The 15669-nt window shown below is 39.0% G+C and overlaps 1 protein-coding gene across 2 annotated transcripts in view; it reads right to left on the bottom strand.

Moving 5' to 3' along the window:
- Positions 1–1203: 1203 nt before the first annotated feature.
- Positions 1204–15669, bottom strand: part of KLHDC10 (kelch domain containing 10) — a 52245-nt gene continuing 37779 nt past the window's right edge. For both annotated transcript variants that reach the window (XM_069461607.1, XM_069461608.1), the window contains 7 exons: positions 14139–14293; positions 12807–12955; positions 10793–10877; positions 9671–9737; positions 8898–8945; positions 6925–7064; positions 1204–5949 (listed from right to left, as the gene is read on the bottom strand). In XM_069461607.1, the coding sequence (XP_069317708.1) occupies positions 5740–5949; positions 6925–7064; positions 8898–8945; positions 9671–9737; positions 10793–10877; positions 12807–12955; positions 14139–14293 (854 nt within the window). In that variant the 3' untranslated portion in view covers positions 1204–5739. The remainder of the gene's footprint in view (positions 5950–6924; positions 7065–8897; positions 8946–9670; positions 9738–10792; positions 10878–12806; positions 12956–14138; positions 14294–15669) is intronic.

Raw genomic sequence — 15669 nt, 5'->3', positions numbered from 1 at the left:
TTTGTTTTTTTTCCTCACCAACCCTGGACTGTGGGGTCCATTTCTCATTCCTTGTAGGTTGGAGGAGAGTATCATTTAGAGGAGGCAGGAGAAATAAACTAAAGGAAAGAAGACTGCTCTGCATAATAAATGTAAAGGACTAACTGTAAGGTGGATGATGGGTAGAAATTGTTTCTCTTCTTCCTTCTAGATTTATATTATAGTATCTAAGATTATTTGTCCTTGGAAAGTGTTTTTGATCCAATAGTTGAGCCAACAGAAATACTGAAAAATTAAGAGGCATATATGCAATTCTGGAAGGCAGCCCTTAAAAGTGACCAGCCTTGGAGCGTTCTTGTTTACTCTGGACTTAACAGTCTTGGGGAAACGGGCTGCTGGAGAAGGATTAGAGGTTGAAGCATCATAAAGCAGGGGTTTTAGAGAAGGAAAAATCTGGAAGACCAAGGCCAGAGCTAAGAACTGTGGTTTTATCCCCAAAGGACCCCTGCACAGGACTCAGCTCCTCCTGGGGCTTTTTCCCTTGAATCATGAAGACAATCACATGACTCTGAGTGTATAGGTTCACATTTTCCCTTCGAATTTGCCATACTCCTCCAGCCCTTCAGAATAACCCTTGATACACTCATACAAACTTGTATAGCTATGGTTTGGGGAATTTGGGATGGGGTAGGACGAGGGATGTGAGATGTAGCCTGCTCCACAGTTGCTCCCTTGCTGATGTCCTTGTGGAGGGAACTATTGTGTCTAGGAGTTCCACATGGTGAGCAGAGCAGATAGAAGAACTCACAGCGGCGGTGTGGGTGGGGTGTGGAAGGTGGATGACTGGCAGATATAGAGAAAAGCTGACCCTGGTGGGGGGTGTTAAAGGGGGTGGCGGAGGTGGGTGGGACTGATGTTTATGTCGTATGGGTGAGCTCACACACACACAAATTATGGTCAGACAATCAAGGCGGCCTTGCGCCAAATAGATTTGGATACGATTTATTGATCAGATTGTTTTAGAAAACCAACAGCAAAACACTGACAAGATACATTAATACAGATTGGACACTTTAGGGTAAATTCACTATATTTCCTACTTGCTTGTAGGAAACCAGGTAAGGTGGAAAAGCTGTCCTGATCGTATAGCATGCACACCAGACTGCAAAAGGACTTCCACACTATTTAACAAGACTGTGGCAAATAGCTTTAAAATAAGGCAAGCACTGTGTGTGGCGTAAGCATATCCTGTAGGAAGAGCAAAGCGTAGGCTCCCCCTCAGAGACTGCATCTCAGAAAGAGGCTTCCCTTTCTTGCCTAGATTCTTCCAGTAAATTCGTCATTGGCAGGTGCCTTTACAGGGAGATGCCTGTGTTCTTCCTGCGCAGACTCTGGTACAAGTAAGTGACTTTGGAGAAAGTCAGTGTGTTTTCTGATGCTTCCTTTGTATTCTAAATGTGTAGCTAATAAAACAGCAATTACTACAGCTTGGTGAAATTGTTTTTTTTCTCTGAAAATTGCCTGACTCACCTTGTACACTGACTAAGCAGGGCCTTTAAAAAACTTTAAAAAAAATTAAAAACATGAAAATTACACCGAAAAGATACCACTTTTGAAGCACGACTCAGGACTTCTGTAACACCAGACTAGGGAAGAGGTCATTTTCCACTGAATCTAAGGACTTAGAAGGGAAACACTTTGCTGGGTGTGATCCGGTGGTGACATGCAGGGAGGGTATAGAACTTCATTGAGCCTACCTCAGGCCCTGCCAGTGCTCCTAGAGTTCCAACATATTTGGGGAACCAAAGCAATTCAAGCTAGCGGTGACCATTTTTAGAGTGGAGCTTATGATCACAGGACATAAACCCTCATCCACTGTAGAGCTCAATGTCAGAAAAGTTTTTTAAAGATAAGGAAAACACCTTTTTGTGCTACATCAGAATGCTGGCAGGTAGACAATTCAGTAACCTGTACCACTTTCTAAACGTCTGTAAGACCACATAAACACAAACTGGTTTTACAGAATAATAAGACCAACATAGTCTTAAAGGATAATTCAACCTTTCCTATATGCCAAGCTATATGACTGGAAAAGGTATATCCAAAGGAAGAATCAAGGCTCCTTCAAGATTAGAGGAAAAGCAAGTATATGTTAGGAGCCAAAGAAATGTGTTCAAATCATGGAATTTCCCCTGCATCATACAGCTTTTTCTTCCCATAGGTGCTAAGAGTTCTTTGGTGGTTATAGGAGAGACAGCCTAGAACTCAGCACAGGAGATTATGCTGAAGAGTAACATCAACACTCAAGATTACCACCCGTGGTTCCTAATTTCAGCATTCAATTTATGCAAAAGGGGTAGGGAGGAAAAGGAAATGTAAATGAATCAACTGTTTGATAGAAAACTTGAAACACTGATTATCTATGGATGTCATTAACTGTGATTTACTCTTGCTACTCTGGATAACCAAAGGTCACTGTTAACATACCTTTTGCTTAAAAATGTTAATATGTTCATTATTATACCTTTAAAGCTAGCTATGTAAGGGCATGAATGGTTTAGAGCAAATTTTTACACCATGTCATTAGGGCTCTAAAAAAAGAAGATTCTGACAGTGGAAAGAGTTTTGATTAGCCCCCGAAAAATAGTTAAAATTTCAATCTCTTCTGTATCAGTTTATAGTTTTTCCAGGATGTGGAAACTACTTTATTAAATGAAGATTTCTTCATTTAATAAAGTATTACATTCCCAGATTAATTAGTGTATACATGGGAGAACTGATAGTATTAAATACTAGGCTTTAATTCTCCATTTAGGAAACTCCTTACAGGTGGACTTCCTTCTGCTTGGGCAAAGAAATGTAAGAAGTCATGCAAACAGGAGATAGTATAAAAATGGGGGAAAAAGCTCAACTATTAACAAACCCAAGGGACAGTAAATCTCTAAGAATTAGAGTTTAAAAACATGGATTTGAAAATCCAGCTTTTCCAAGAGTTGGTTCAAGCCAGCCAATCACACCTAAAATTCTTGGCATAATTTCACTCTAAAGTAATGAGCTGGCTTCCCTAAGACATATTTTTAAAAAAGCAGTCTAGCTGCTTTGTAGTTACACCCTATATAGAATCTGTATATATCCATATGCGTTTCTATATATTGCACTTAAAATTACAGGACTGTAGTAAGATGGCTGGGAGTACCTCAAAGAGGCAAAGAAGCAGCAGGCATAAACTTTCCTAAATCAAGGAAACAGTGTCAGGAATTCTGAGTGCTGGTTACAGGCAAACTGAAGTGCCTGATGACCCCTTATGAAAAAGTCCAGTCATCTACATTTCAGTCATCACACAGTCTCATTTGGCATCTAGAACATGTTGCACACGTGTGGTTCTATAGCACTCAGTGCTGGTCACACCACATCATTTTTACTAGTGTAATATTAAAAGAAGACACTTTAGACCAAGGATGTGTACTTTTCTAAAATTGTCACGCACAGGTCTGCCTCCAAAGTCTACTTCAAAGGCAAGTGCCCTCAGAAGGCTTAGCAAAGGATGCTAGCAAGTGTGGATGGAACCAGACCACATCTCTCTCCAGCTTCCTAGTGTAGCAGAGCTAGGGACTCACTTACATCCCAAAGACCATAGAAGTCTAAGCACAGAGGCTAAGCATTCAGTCCTTGGTCCCTACATAAATCCATGACAAAAATCCTCTCACCACCCTAGACGGCCTGACTTGTTTACTGTGGGATATTTTCCACCTACTATGCAGAGCCCAGGCTGGAGTCAGCAGCAAAGCTCTGTTTTGGACTAGTGGAGCTGCTCAGACTGCCTTGCTCTGGAGAGAGCTCCTCCAAGGAGCAAGCCTGACCATGGGCAGCAGAAGGTCAGAAGGTTAAGTGCCACACAGACTGGTAATGGCGAGATGTGGGTGGATGGTCTCCTAGAGGAGCTGCTCCTTTTCCTGGCTCTCTCCTACATTCCTCACTCCCTAAAAAGGACCTAAACTCACAGATGGGTGGTTATTACAAGACTTTGCAGAATACAGGCTCCAGTAACTCAACCCAACATGTACGGGATGTGATAATAAGGCCGAGATGAAGTTAGGAAACCAAGTCTAGAGGCCACGGTTTTCTCTTCTCCAGAACTGAACACCAGATGGTAACTTTTTAGCCATAACTCAAAGGTGATTTTAAATCCACACATAGGCTAAAGAGATCCTCTCTGAGACGAAGGAAAAAGAATAACTATAAAAGCTAGGTGAAAAAGAGGCACTTAAAGGAAAAATGTGTCCCAAATCCCCCGAGAGCCGCTTGCTGTAAGGTGGCCTGCAGGGGATCAGCACTGTGCCCTCTGGCATGCCTTCGGCATGAGTGCAGCTATGGACTTCTGAATGCTCATGGCCGGCACTTGCTCAACTCCTCTAGCAGCCTGATGGCAAAGCAAGTGAAAATTTAAGTCATTCCTCTTCTTAGAATTAAAAAAAATTACACCAAAACAAACCAGAATTAAACTTTCACACCAAAAAAGCAAATGATCCTCAATTTAATTCCTTCTTCATGCTTGTTTTTAAACGATACTTGGTTCTTCAGGAAGGATGACTGTGGCTTTTCCCCCAAGACCTTTTATCCAATTACTAGACAATGATAGCACCATGTACGTTAAAGCAGATAGAAAAGGAGGCAAGAAGCTAAGAGAAAACTTAAGGACAAACCGCCCGAGGAAATGGCAAGTACATGGTCCAGAGATTAGAAACGAAAATTCTGAAAAGAAAATGGCCAATACGACAGTCAAAGACCATAGCCTGAGTAGAAGCCAAGTTAACGAGCCCCGAGGGTGCAGGCTCTCTCTGCCTAGCTCTTTCCTGGCCTCTCTCACACGCCTGTGTTTATGTCCCACGGTATTTACACCACATATTTAGGGTCTACAATTCCCCATGAAGAAGTCAAAGAGATATTTAGAACTATTAATAAACATAGGAGAATTTCAAAACTGTCAGAATGAAGAACTTTGATCACCACAAGCTTTTCAATTTCAAACATTCTTGGTGCCGTGATTTCTAAAAGCAACATCAAAGATACACAACAAGCCAACTCTAACCATCACTGGCACTATAAGGATGACAAAAGAAATCACTAACCAAGAGTTGCTGAGCTGCTTATCTTTCCTTCAAAGACAGGACAGGTTTGAATATCCACACAGCAAGATGTCAACCACTGGTGCCATTAGATCAGCTACTAAATTAGATGTATCTTGAAAATACTGCATTAAACATCTAGGTTTAAGTATAATCTGCAAGATTCTGAAGGTGAGCCTTCTCATTCTATCCTCCAAACTTTTTGTTGCTTCTGTTGCTGGAATTTTTAAAGTTTTAGTTTAATTTTTGTTTTTATCAATGACGTTTTAATTTGTAGAACACTGGTTAACATGGTTGTATGTTCAGAATTCCTCTAAAAAAATTTCTTTATCTTGATTCATAACATGATTAAGGTACTTTCAGACTTTCCTTCAACTCCCTCGGGAAAGAAGGAGTATGTGAGTATGTGTATATGTATTGGAGTAGGAAGGAGAGAAGCAAAGAGGGAAGCACATGAGAGAGTGAGATGTCCATAAACTTAAAAACCAATTTACGGAAAGGCATCTGATGTATTTTCTGAATAAGGCCTTGATCAGGGTAACCAATCCTCTTTGTAGCACATTCTACACTGCCCATAAATAAAGGAGTCTCTTTAAATTAACATTTCCAGTATCACTGAACAGTCCAGAAATCCTCATTTCAAGCGCTCGATGAGTCCCTGTGTGAGTCCAAGGTACAGAAGCTGTGCGCGGGAGAGGTTTGCTAGGTTAGGGAAGGCCGCAAGCAGCTTCTCCCACGCCAATTCCAGCAGGCTAGGGACCACCAGCCAGATCTTAAACAGCGACCCAGTCCGTTTGTTCTCGTGGATGTTCACCACTCCTCCATGAATGTACATGCAACCAGCCTATGAATAGATGGCAGTCAGAAGATGACAAACTCAAATGGGAGAGAAACAGATAGCAAGGGAGAAGATTCAGCCAACAACAACAAAAAAAGCATAGTAGGCTGAATCAAGATGAGGTGAAACAAAAAGAATTTCTCACTGATCCCAACATGGTGTAGATATCAAACGGGTTTAAATAATGAATGAGTTACTGAGGACAAAACTATAGGTTATTTTTTTACTTAACAACAAATCACTTTCTATTAACTAACATTAAACTAAGACTATAATTAAGTAACCAAAGTACCAAATACTGCGAAGACAAAGATGAAACTAAAGGCCTTTGCCTTCGAGAAACTAGCAGGATCTTCAATAATACGGTATCACGGGGGCAAAACTATTCTGCCCTCCCAGGAAAACCTCTGAATCACTGTCTGGGGCCTGAATGCCACGTGTGGCATTTCTTTTATATTTATGTTGTTCTTTTAAATTTGGGTATGATGGTTTTTCTCCCTTTTGATCAGAGGAAGAGCAAGCTTTGGAAGGAAGTTTCACGAACACATTCTTTTTTTTTTTTTTTTTTTTTTTTTTTTTGAGACAGAGTCTTGCTCTGTTGCCCTGGCTAGAGTGCCGTGGCATCAGCCTAGCTCATAGCAACCTCAAACTCCTGGGCTCAAGCAATCCTTCTGCTTCAGCCTCCCAACTAGTTGGGACTACCGGCATGTGCCACCATGCCCGGCTAATTTTTTCTATTTTTAGTGGAGACGGGGTCTCACTCTTGCCAGGCTGGTCTTGAACTCCTGACCTCAAGTGATCCTCCTGCCTTGGCCTCCCAGAATGCTAGGATTACAAGCATGAGCCACTGTGCCCAGCCTCAAAAACACATTCTTAATCCAGGGTTTTCTGATATCATGATCTTTTTTCTTACTAGTATCTTTAAGAAGATTTCCTTATCATCTGCAACTGTGTAAGGAAGATAAGAAAATAAAAACTTACTGGTGTAACAGCTGCACAGTGAAAATAAACTGGCTCTGGCATGGTAGCTGGGAGCTTCACCCATTGAAAAGTCTGCAGATTCAATTTCCAGATATCTCCCAGGATCACTTCTCCATTATAGCCCCCGCAAATAAATACATCTATCAAGAAGAGAGAAAGCCAAGATCACACGAAGGAAAAGAGGCTATCGCATGTTTTCCAGTAGATCATATGGCCAGCTGACATGGGACCAGTTAAGTGGATCGCCCCTAACACAGAGAACTCAGCTATGCAGTCTCTCATGCTGTTGTCTTGTCCCTCAGTAGAGTCAGGACACTATGTCAGCCTCTTTACTGGGACTAAGTATGTAAGCCTCTAAGGAGGCTTCACGTCATGGTTCTCAAATTCAAATACTTACAGGTTCCAGGCACAAAAAGTGAACCAGCAAGGGGGTCCAGGGAAAACAAATAGAGGTCCAGGGAAAACAAACAGGAGTGCTTATGCTCTAAAAGAGGTGATAGCTATGCATGTTCCAGCTATTTGACACCATGGGGGATGTCAGGTTGGCAATTGCTATATCTGCCATTTTTTCAAAAGAAGCTGGAAATGTGGATTTTTTTAAAAAAAGAAACATTTGATTTTTAAGTGATGGCCACTGATTCAAACAATTTTAATACACATATGAGCCAAACAAAACACATCTGCAGGTCACCAGTTTGCAAATTCTTCTTTAAAATAATGTCCCGGAAAGAATATACAAGAATATCTGCCCATAGAGACAAATGTCCTTTATGCAGACATTTAACTTCAGGAGACACAATCATCACAATGTTCGGTTTGGGGGCATAAAAGAGGTTCTTCTAAGCTTTCTTCAGCCAAAAAAGGACAATATGAAACTTCATTTGATCTATACAGTCTTTACTAGGAACAAAATTTTCCTAAAATGAAAGGTGGTTTTTTTATGTGTTTTTTGGGGGGCTGAAATCAGTTATTTGTAACTAATTAGGCAAATAGACAACTTGCAACAAAGGCTATGGTAAACTTCAAACTAAATGCCCAGAACTAAGACTGAATTCCATTTTGTATGGTGCTTGGCCTCAAAGAATTAAATGAATAAATGTCTTAATTCAGATCTAGATCGAGTTTAAGCCAATACTTAATTAAAAAGTATAAAATGCACTGGAAACTTTTTATAGCTAGGATTCAAGGAAAACTTTAAAGTACAGCTCCATTCTCAGAGAGGCAAAGCTGAACAATGCCACTATCTATAAATCTTATCCCCAAAGCAGAAGCATAATAAAAACTCCCTCTGTACTAGAGAAGGCAGAATAATCCTAGTTTAAATCTGAACTAAGCTGCTGAAAGAATACAGGCTATCTAACTCATTTATATACACTTTCCTCCCAGAAAAATTTAAGGAGCTATCCCCAACTATAAAATAAGCTGTAAATTAAAAGACAGGAAGGTTATCCAAAGAGGAGTCATTTATCACATTTAGATAAAGCAGCTACAGCTGCTTTCTGATGCCATATGATGCCTTTATTGTAATATGGCCAAAGAATGAGCTAAGACTTCTATATGGCATCAGACAGAACAGAATCAACTTCATGCAATAGCACTCTGAAGGAGTTATTACGGTTTGAATACAATGTTCACTGCGGTCTCTATTGCATAAGCATTCAAGACCGTAATCACGGACATCTGCTAAGGTGGGGTGCTAAACGATCAGGTGGTGCAGCAAAAGCTTATTTATCACAAATTTTTGAGCTCTGTTATAACTGAGGGAACCCAAACACTGTGCTAGTTTACTTTATGAAAATTGCTATAAGAGAGACATAACTCTATGGGTTTCCCTTTCCTTTAAGTTTAAACTGTAAGAGACAAACTCCCCCGAAAATTATGTATCTCTTTTGAGGAGCTATCATTAGGAAATAAGACATTTTTAGCACATACAATTACAGAAATGGAAGGAAAATGTTATTTAGAATCCTTACCATTTTTTATCTGAACACAACTGTGGCACCTTCGGGCTGCAGGAAAACCTGCCAAACACATAAACACAGAAATTCTATTATTCACAGAAAGACTGGGAATAACGCTGATATGAGATAGTGAAAGGCATACTATGAATAACTCAAAACAATCCCTTTGTTGCATTAAGCAAACCATCGACTAGTCCTTCCAATCCTCCCATATTTCAAAAGCCATCAGAAGTCTCCTCACATAGTACAATGCTAAGGTGCCAGGGAAACGGTGGGGGAGGGGCACAGGGGTTACTAGTGGCTTTCCCAAGCCCTTTTACCCACAAAAAGATAGGCAGATCTTGATTTAAGCTCCTATTTCTTATCCTACCCATATTTCAACCACTTCTGCCACCGAATTCAACAATCTCCATTAAAAGTCACTTTGCTTAGGCCGGACTCAGTGGCTCATGCCTGTGATCCTAGCACTTTGGGAGGCCAAGGTGGGAGGATCACTTGAGGCCGGGAGTTTGAGGTTACAGTGAGCTATGATGATGCCATTGCACTCTAGCCCAGGCAACAGAATGAGACCCTATCTCAAAAAAAAAAAAAAAAAAAAAAGTCACTTTACTCAATTTCTAAGAAAGAATAATAATTGGGTTAAGAAATACAAGTATTTTCTAATACCAGTTAAACAGATATTTTACTTGCCATGTAACTCAATAAAATTACTTTTTCCCTTCCAAAACAAGTAAAAGGATAATATACATTTGTTAAAGATAAATGAATCAATACTTTTAATTTACCTATTTTTTCATGGGGCTTTGTTGCAATTTCCTCCCACGCATTTGTTTCAAGGTTGTATGCATGGATCTTGGAGAAAAAAAAGAACACATACATAGATAAATAACTAATTTTAGCTAGCCTAAAAATAGATTTTTAAAAAATAGACTTCATTTTTTAGAGTAGTTTTAGTTACATAGCAAAATTATGCAGAAACGTACACTGATTTTTTTATACAGAAAACTGGACTTTTAATAACAGTCTGTGCAAACATATATTCTTAGTTGAAAAGTTTTTCTTCTTTTGTTTTGCTTTTTTCTGATCTTACCTAATTTTAATATAAGGCAAAACATTAAACGAGGCAGTTGAAAATTAAGCACATACATGATTTTAATTTTTAAAATTCACAGAAAAAAATGAAAGAAAAATGTAAAAATGTTTGAATAAGAAACAGAAGTACACATGATTCCTGATTTTCTTCTGTATGCTGTTCTGCAACTTCCACATTTTCTGCAATGAACATGAATCATTTTTAGTAACAGCAAAAAGCAAGTGCTGGTACGGGAGCACGGGAATACAGTTTTGACAAAACTTGAAAAGGACCATTAAGGTTCCAAGGCAGGCCAGGAGCTCTGCAGCCTAATCTAGATTTTCCCTGGCATATGTAACTATGACATTTTAGAAATGCCACAGGGATGGATAAATTACAGCCCTTCAGAGCTCAGCTTTCTAAAGTTAGCGATGTGCAGCCCAAAAACAAGCCTGTCTTTTTAGTTACACGGCATTGATGATGACAGGGATGTGACGTTCTGAGAACCCTAGTTCCAATTCCAATTAGTTGTTCCATGTAAGCTACTATATCTTCCTTTTAGTCACCTTCCTCATCCAGCATAAGGGTATAATTTTCCTAAAGTATTTTTAGTGTGTGATAAATGCAACTGTTGACAAGAAAGCATAACAGGGGCACAGAGTTGACCCTATAATATAAAGAACTTCTGACACAAACTAGGTGTTGATGAGGAACTTGCCAAAATATTAAAATACCTAAAATAACAGGATTGCCTTGCTTAGCATGATACATGCCTCTCTTTATCCTTCTCCTTCTCCCCTTTTTCTTTCTTTCTTTCTTTTTTTTTTAAATATACCTTATTTAAGGAATAAGCTGTCCAGGAAGTACCACCTCCCAAGATATAAATCCTCTGCCCATCATGTGCGATTTCATGTCTGTATCTGAAAATATACAATAAAATACATTTATAATTAATTGGAAAAAATGATCTACCTAAGATTTAGCTGTAAGGTTTTTATTACATCATTATTTATGATAATAATTCATTGGAAGACTGGGCATGGTGGCTCATGCCTGTAATCCTAGTATACTGGGAGACCGAGGCAGGAGGATTGCTTGAGCTCAGAAGTTTGAGACCAACCTGAGCAACAGTGAGACTCTGTCTCTACTGAAAATAGAAAAATCAGCCAGGTGCAGTGAGTGGCGTGCACCTGTAGTCCCAGCTATTCGGGAAGCTGAGGCAAGAGGATGGTTTGAGCCCAGGAGTTTGAGGTTGCAGTGAGCTATGATGATGCCACCGCACTCTACCCAGGGCAACACAGCAAGACTCTCAAAAAAAAAAAAAAAAAAAATTCATTGGAAACAACCAGTGTTTAATAATAGTGAATTGGTTGCATTAATTATAGAATATGTATAAAATGGATCAATATGCAACCAATAATAATAATTCATATAGGATGGTTAATATATTGAGAACTTTTCATGTAATTGAAAAAAGTCAGTTACACAAGAGCAGATAAGCTATAATCTCATTAAAAATTTATAGATACTCAAAACATGCACAGAAAAATGACTATAAGGATATAATCCAAAATGTTAACCCTGGTTTTACCTCTGAGTATAGATATTGTTTTTTATTTTCTTCATTTTGCTTATTTGTATTTTCTATAATCTTTTGTGATAACTTTGTATAAGGGAGAAAATTATTACAGAGTGTTAAAGTGATCTGCATACATTTAATTAGAGACTGTAGACAATGAGTTTTCAAATTAAGATACTTATTTAGCAGAAAATTGTGCTACGTGGAGCTTTGAGTACAATATGAAACACCTACCAGAACTTTTATCCAGCATTGTAGCTAGAAGCTAAAACAATTTACAATATGTCCATAAAATGATTCAAAGAAAGCAACCATGTGAAAATGCTTTGAAAACTTAATCTATTTCTTCCTTTTCCTGAAAGCCCTGGTGTTGACAAAATAAATTATATTAAAATCATTCCAGCAACAGGCCATCTCCCCAAGACCTCTTACGGTAGTTTTGCAAGAATCAGCCCACTAATATACCTCAATAAACTTCTTCCTTAGCACCTATATGCCATTTTGTTTAAATGTAACAAAGACATTGGATTAATCTAAATAGAGTGAATAAAAAATTGTTTACTGTCTTCGCTTTTAAACTGGAGGGGCAAAAAATCTCTTCACGTGTTTCAATGAGTTTAATTCCAAGAAGAGGCAATTGTTATTTGGAAAGAAAAGTGAAAGATCTAGAACTACTTACTAGAAAATATAACAACTAGAGAGAACCATGTGATATCTGAGTGTTTTTAACAGAGCACTTTAAATGGATGACCTTTCCAGCCACATATCCATCCATCCATCCATCCATCCATCTTTCCATCTATCCTTCCTTTGATCTAATCAGCATTCACTGGGTACCACTGTGGGCTTGGCACTGTGCCCTATACTGAGGATATATCTGTGAGCAAATGAGTCAAAGAACTCTAATATGCAAGTTAAGAAGGAAAATTAAAAAGTAACTGGAAAGTAATTATTTTGCCTGTAATATGAAATTTAGTTACAACCACTACCACTGGTTTCTTCTTCAAAGTGTTACTATCTTCCTAACGCAAAAAGACTAAAGTATAAGAAGAAATGACATGAAAAAATTCTACAGTTCGGAAGGAAATACCACTTCCTCACCAGAAGACCTGCCTGTACTACAGATCCTTGCTTACTACTGGACCTGGGATCCACTAGCTAGTTAGCTATTTTAACTAGGGCCAAAGGGTTTTCTTCATATTGCCTATACTCTAAAAGAGGCCAAATGTTAGCAAGAAAGAATAAATAAGCTTTAATCCTTGAACCTTACCTCTCTTCTGGTAGATCACAGGATAGGTTGTTTGGTTTCAGCTGGGTCCACTCTCTGGTATTGAGATCTAATTTGTGCAGGTCTGTGCTGTAAATATAGCCAGTTGTCCCTCCAAAGACATAAAGGGATCCATTGATGATGGCCATGGCCTGGACAACAAGGAAAGGTGAAGACTGACTCGTTAACACTTGATTAAAGAAGTCAACTTACCAGAATACCCCCGAATCAGGTTTTATGAAATTCTCTTTTACTTTTTAATCTTTAAAAAAATCAGACCCTTAAAGAGCTAAAGACTTTAGAGGATCCAGAGATTATTTTTAGAACCTGGAAAATACCTATAGAAAGGTAAAGCTGTACTCAACGGAAAGCAAGTTCTACCTAGACAAGCAAGATGATCCTTAAGGGTCCTAGCCAATCAGAGAATTTATAGACCCAGGACATGAGCATTTCCATTGAAAGCTGCTTCTCTTTATAAGCAGTCTGAAGAAAAATGCTCTCAAGAAGAAGAAACAGATATGAAAATAAGCCATTAGAATCCCTTACGTAGGAAGTCTAAATTTGGCAGTCCAAGGAACTTGGTATTTTCCATCAGATTCTTCTTTAATGTCAGTTCTGCTATTGTTATGGCCATTTCTTAGAGTTTAAATGCCTCCTATGATAGAAGGTAGAATTATCCAGGAAATGGATAACTTTGAGGTGAAAGCTTAAAAGCCATTTATCAGTACTTAACGCTAGGCTAGTTGAGAAAGAAGCCAAAGCTAGGTTGTTTTGAGCTTAGCCCTTTACTGTCACAGAGTTTCTGATGTATAATGGGTTGCTCCCCACTTTTCTGAATATGACTTCTCAGACCTAAGGCTTGAAGCACTGGAACCTAAACTAATCTCTACATGATTTAGGTTTTATCTCAGATCCATGTAAAAGTCTCTTGACCGAGTATCATCTACTCTAATACTTACGTCAGAAAACTTTCCAAAGAATCCTATCACTCTAAAGATGACAAGACCCAGACCATAGTGGAGCCCAATCTCTCATTTGGCACAGGGTGGAGGTAAGTTTCTGACATTGAAACGAACTTCCATACAGGTCTAGGTCATGACCTTAAACTGAATTAGAAACAAAGAGTTGAGGGGTGGTGGGGAAGTAAAGGAAATGGCAAACAACTAGATTTACAAATTGTAATTTCACATCAGAACTGAAAAATCCAATACTTAACCACATGGAACTCATTTTCCATTTAAAAACAAAAGGTAGCAACATAAATATTCTGACATCGTCCTCAGACTCAAAAAATATGAACAAATAAATCCCCCATAACTGGCCACAAATTAGTACCTGTCCATATATGCGACTGGGTTTCTTCCCGCGACAGCTGAGCAAAGCCCATCTCTTGTACTTCACATTACAGACGTGGACATCATTGCCGTTGCTCTCACCAAATGGGATGCCCGTACCTCCAAACACTAGCAGGTTGTTTCCATGCAGCACAACTGGGGAAGGAAAATCACAAATTTCATTTACATACTGGCTACCGGCAATGTGTTCCTACGTAAACCCAGAACATCTGAGAAACTCAGAAATATCTGCTTTAACGCTCTCGTGAGACAGCCCGAACCACTGACACCTAACTATAGGCTGGAACATCCCAAATTTGAAAATCCGAAATTCAAAATGCACCCAAATCTGAAACTTTTTGAGCAGTGACATGCTCAGTGGAAATGCTTGGATTTGGGATGATAAGTATAATGCAAATATCCCCAAATCAAAAGAAAATCTGAAATGTGAAACACTTCTGGTCCCAGGCATTTTGGGTGAGGGATACGTAACCTGCACTATAAAGTTGTGCAGATAAAGGTCTAATTCACACTATATAGAATGTATGGTATAATTCACATGTCAATACATATTTGTGGAATTCACTAAATACTATGTATAAGAATACTGAATTATGTGAACTACATTATAACACTACTACTCAAAACAGTTCAAGTGTGTAGCAAAGCAGAGATCATCTTTGCCTTAGCCAAGAAGCAAAGACCCAGTGGGACTCATGATGAAGGGATTAAAGAATCATTCTGTTTTTGTCGGGGAAATGAGCTCTGCATATAAAATTATGGCTTCTGTCATTTTAATCCTCTACCAGATAAAAAGAAACACACCAAGATCCTGCAGTCAATGCTGGTGTTCTTCCTCTCTGTATCTTTTATGTTCCTGCCACCACGCACACGCACACGCACACACAGATTCACTTACTCTCTCACACATACTTTCTCTTTTTATTTCTCTCTCTCTCAAAATAGTGCTCCTGTATTATTTCAGTGGCTTTCTTTTTAAAACACTTCTTTAATTGATACAGTGCAGTAGTCAACAGCATGAGCTCTGGAGCCAGCAAGGGCTGGGTTTAAATTACAGTGTGACCTCAGGAAAGTTATTTAACCTCCCTAAATTAATCTTCACAACAACCCTATGAGGTAGGAACTATTAATAATTCTCAATTTTTATAAATGATAAAACAGAGGTAGAGAACAGTTTAAATAATTTGTCTGGCAGGGTGCAGTGGCTCACACCTATAATCCCAGCACTTTGGGAGGCCAAGGTGGGTGGGGGGAATCACTTGAGCCCAGGGGTTCGAGACCAGCCTGGGCAACATAGCAAGACCCCATCTCTAAAAAATAAACAAATAACTTGTCAAAAGTTTTCCTAAAAAGAACCTTACCAAGCTAGGATTCATCCCAGGCAGTCTGGCTCCAGAGCCTGGACCCTTAGCCATTACCCTTAGGGCCTCTCTAAAGACTCACTTTCTTCATTTGTACAGTGGCAATCATTCCAGTACCTGCATCACAGGGATGCTGCAAGGATTAAATAG

Source organism: Eulemur rufifrons, chromosome 29, assembly GCF_041146395.1.
Source record: "Eulemur rufifrons isolate Redbay chromosome 29, OSU_ERuf_1, whole genome shotgun sequence".
NCBI classification, from domain to species: domain Eukaryota; kingdom Metazoa; phylum Chordata; class Mammalia; order Primates; family Lemuridae; genus Eulemur; species Eulemur rufifrons.
Note: the sequence above shows the minus strand (reverse complement) of the source record. Positions and strands in the feature narration are given on the sequence as shown.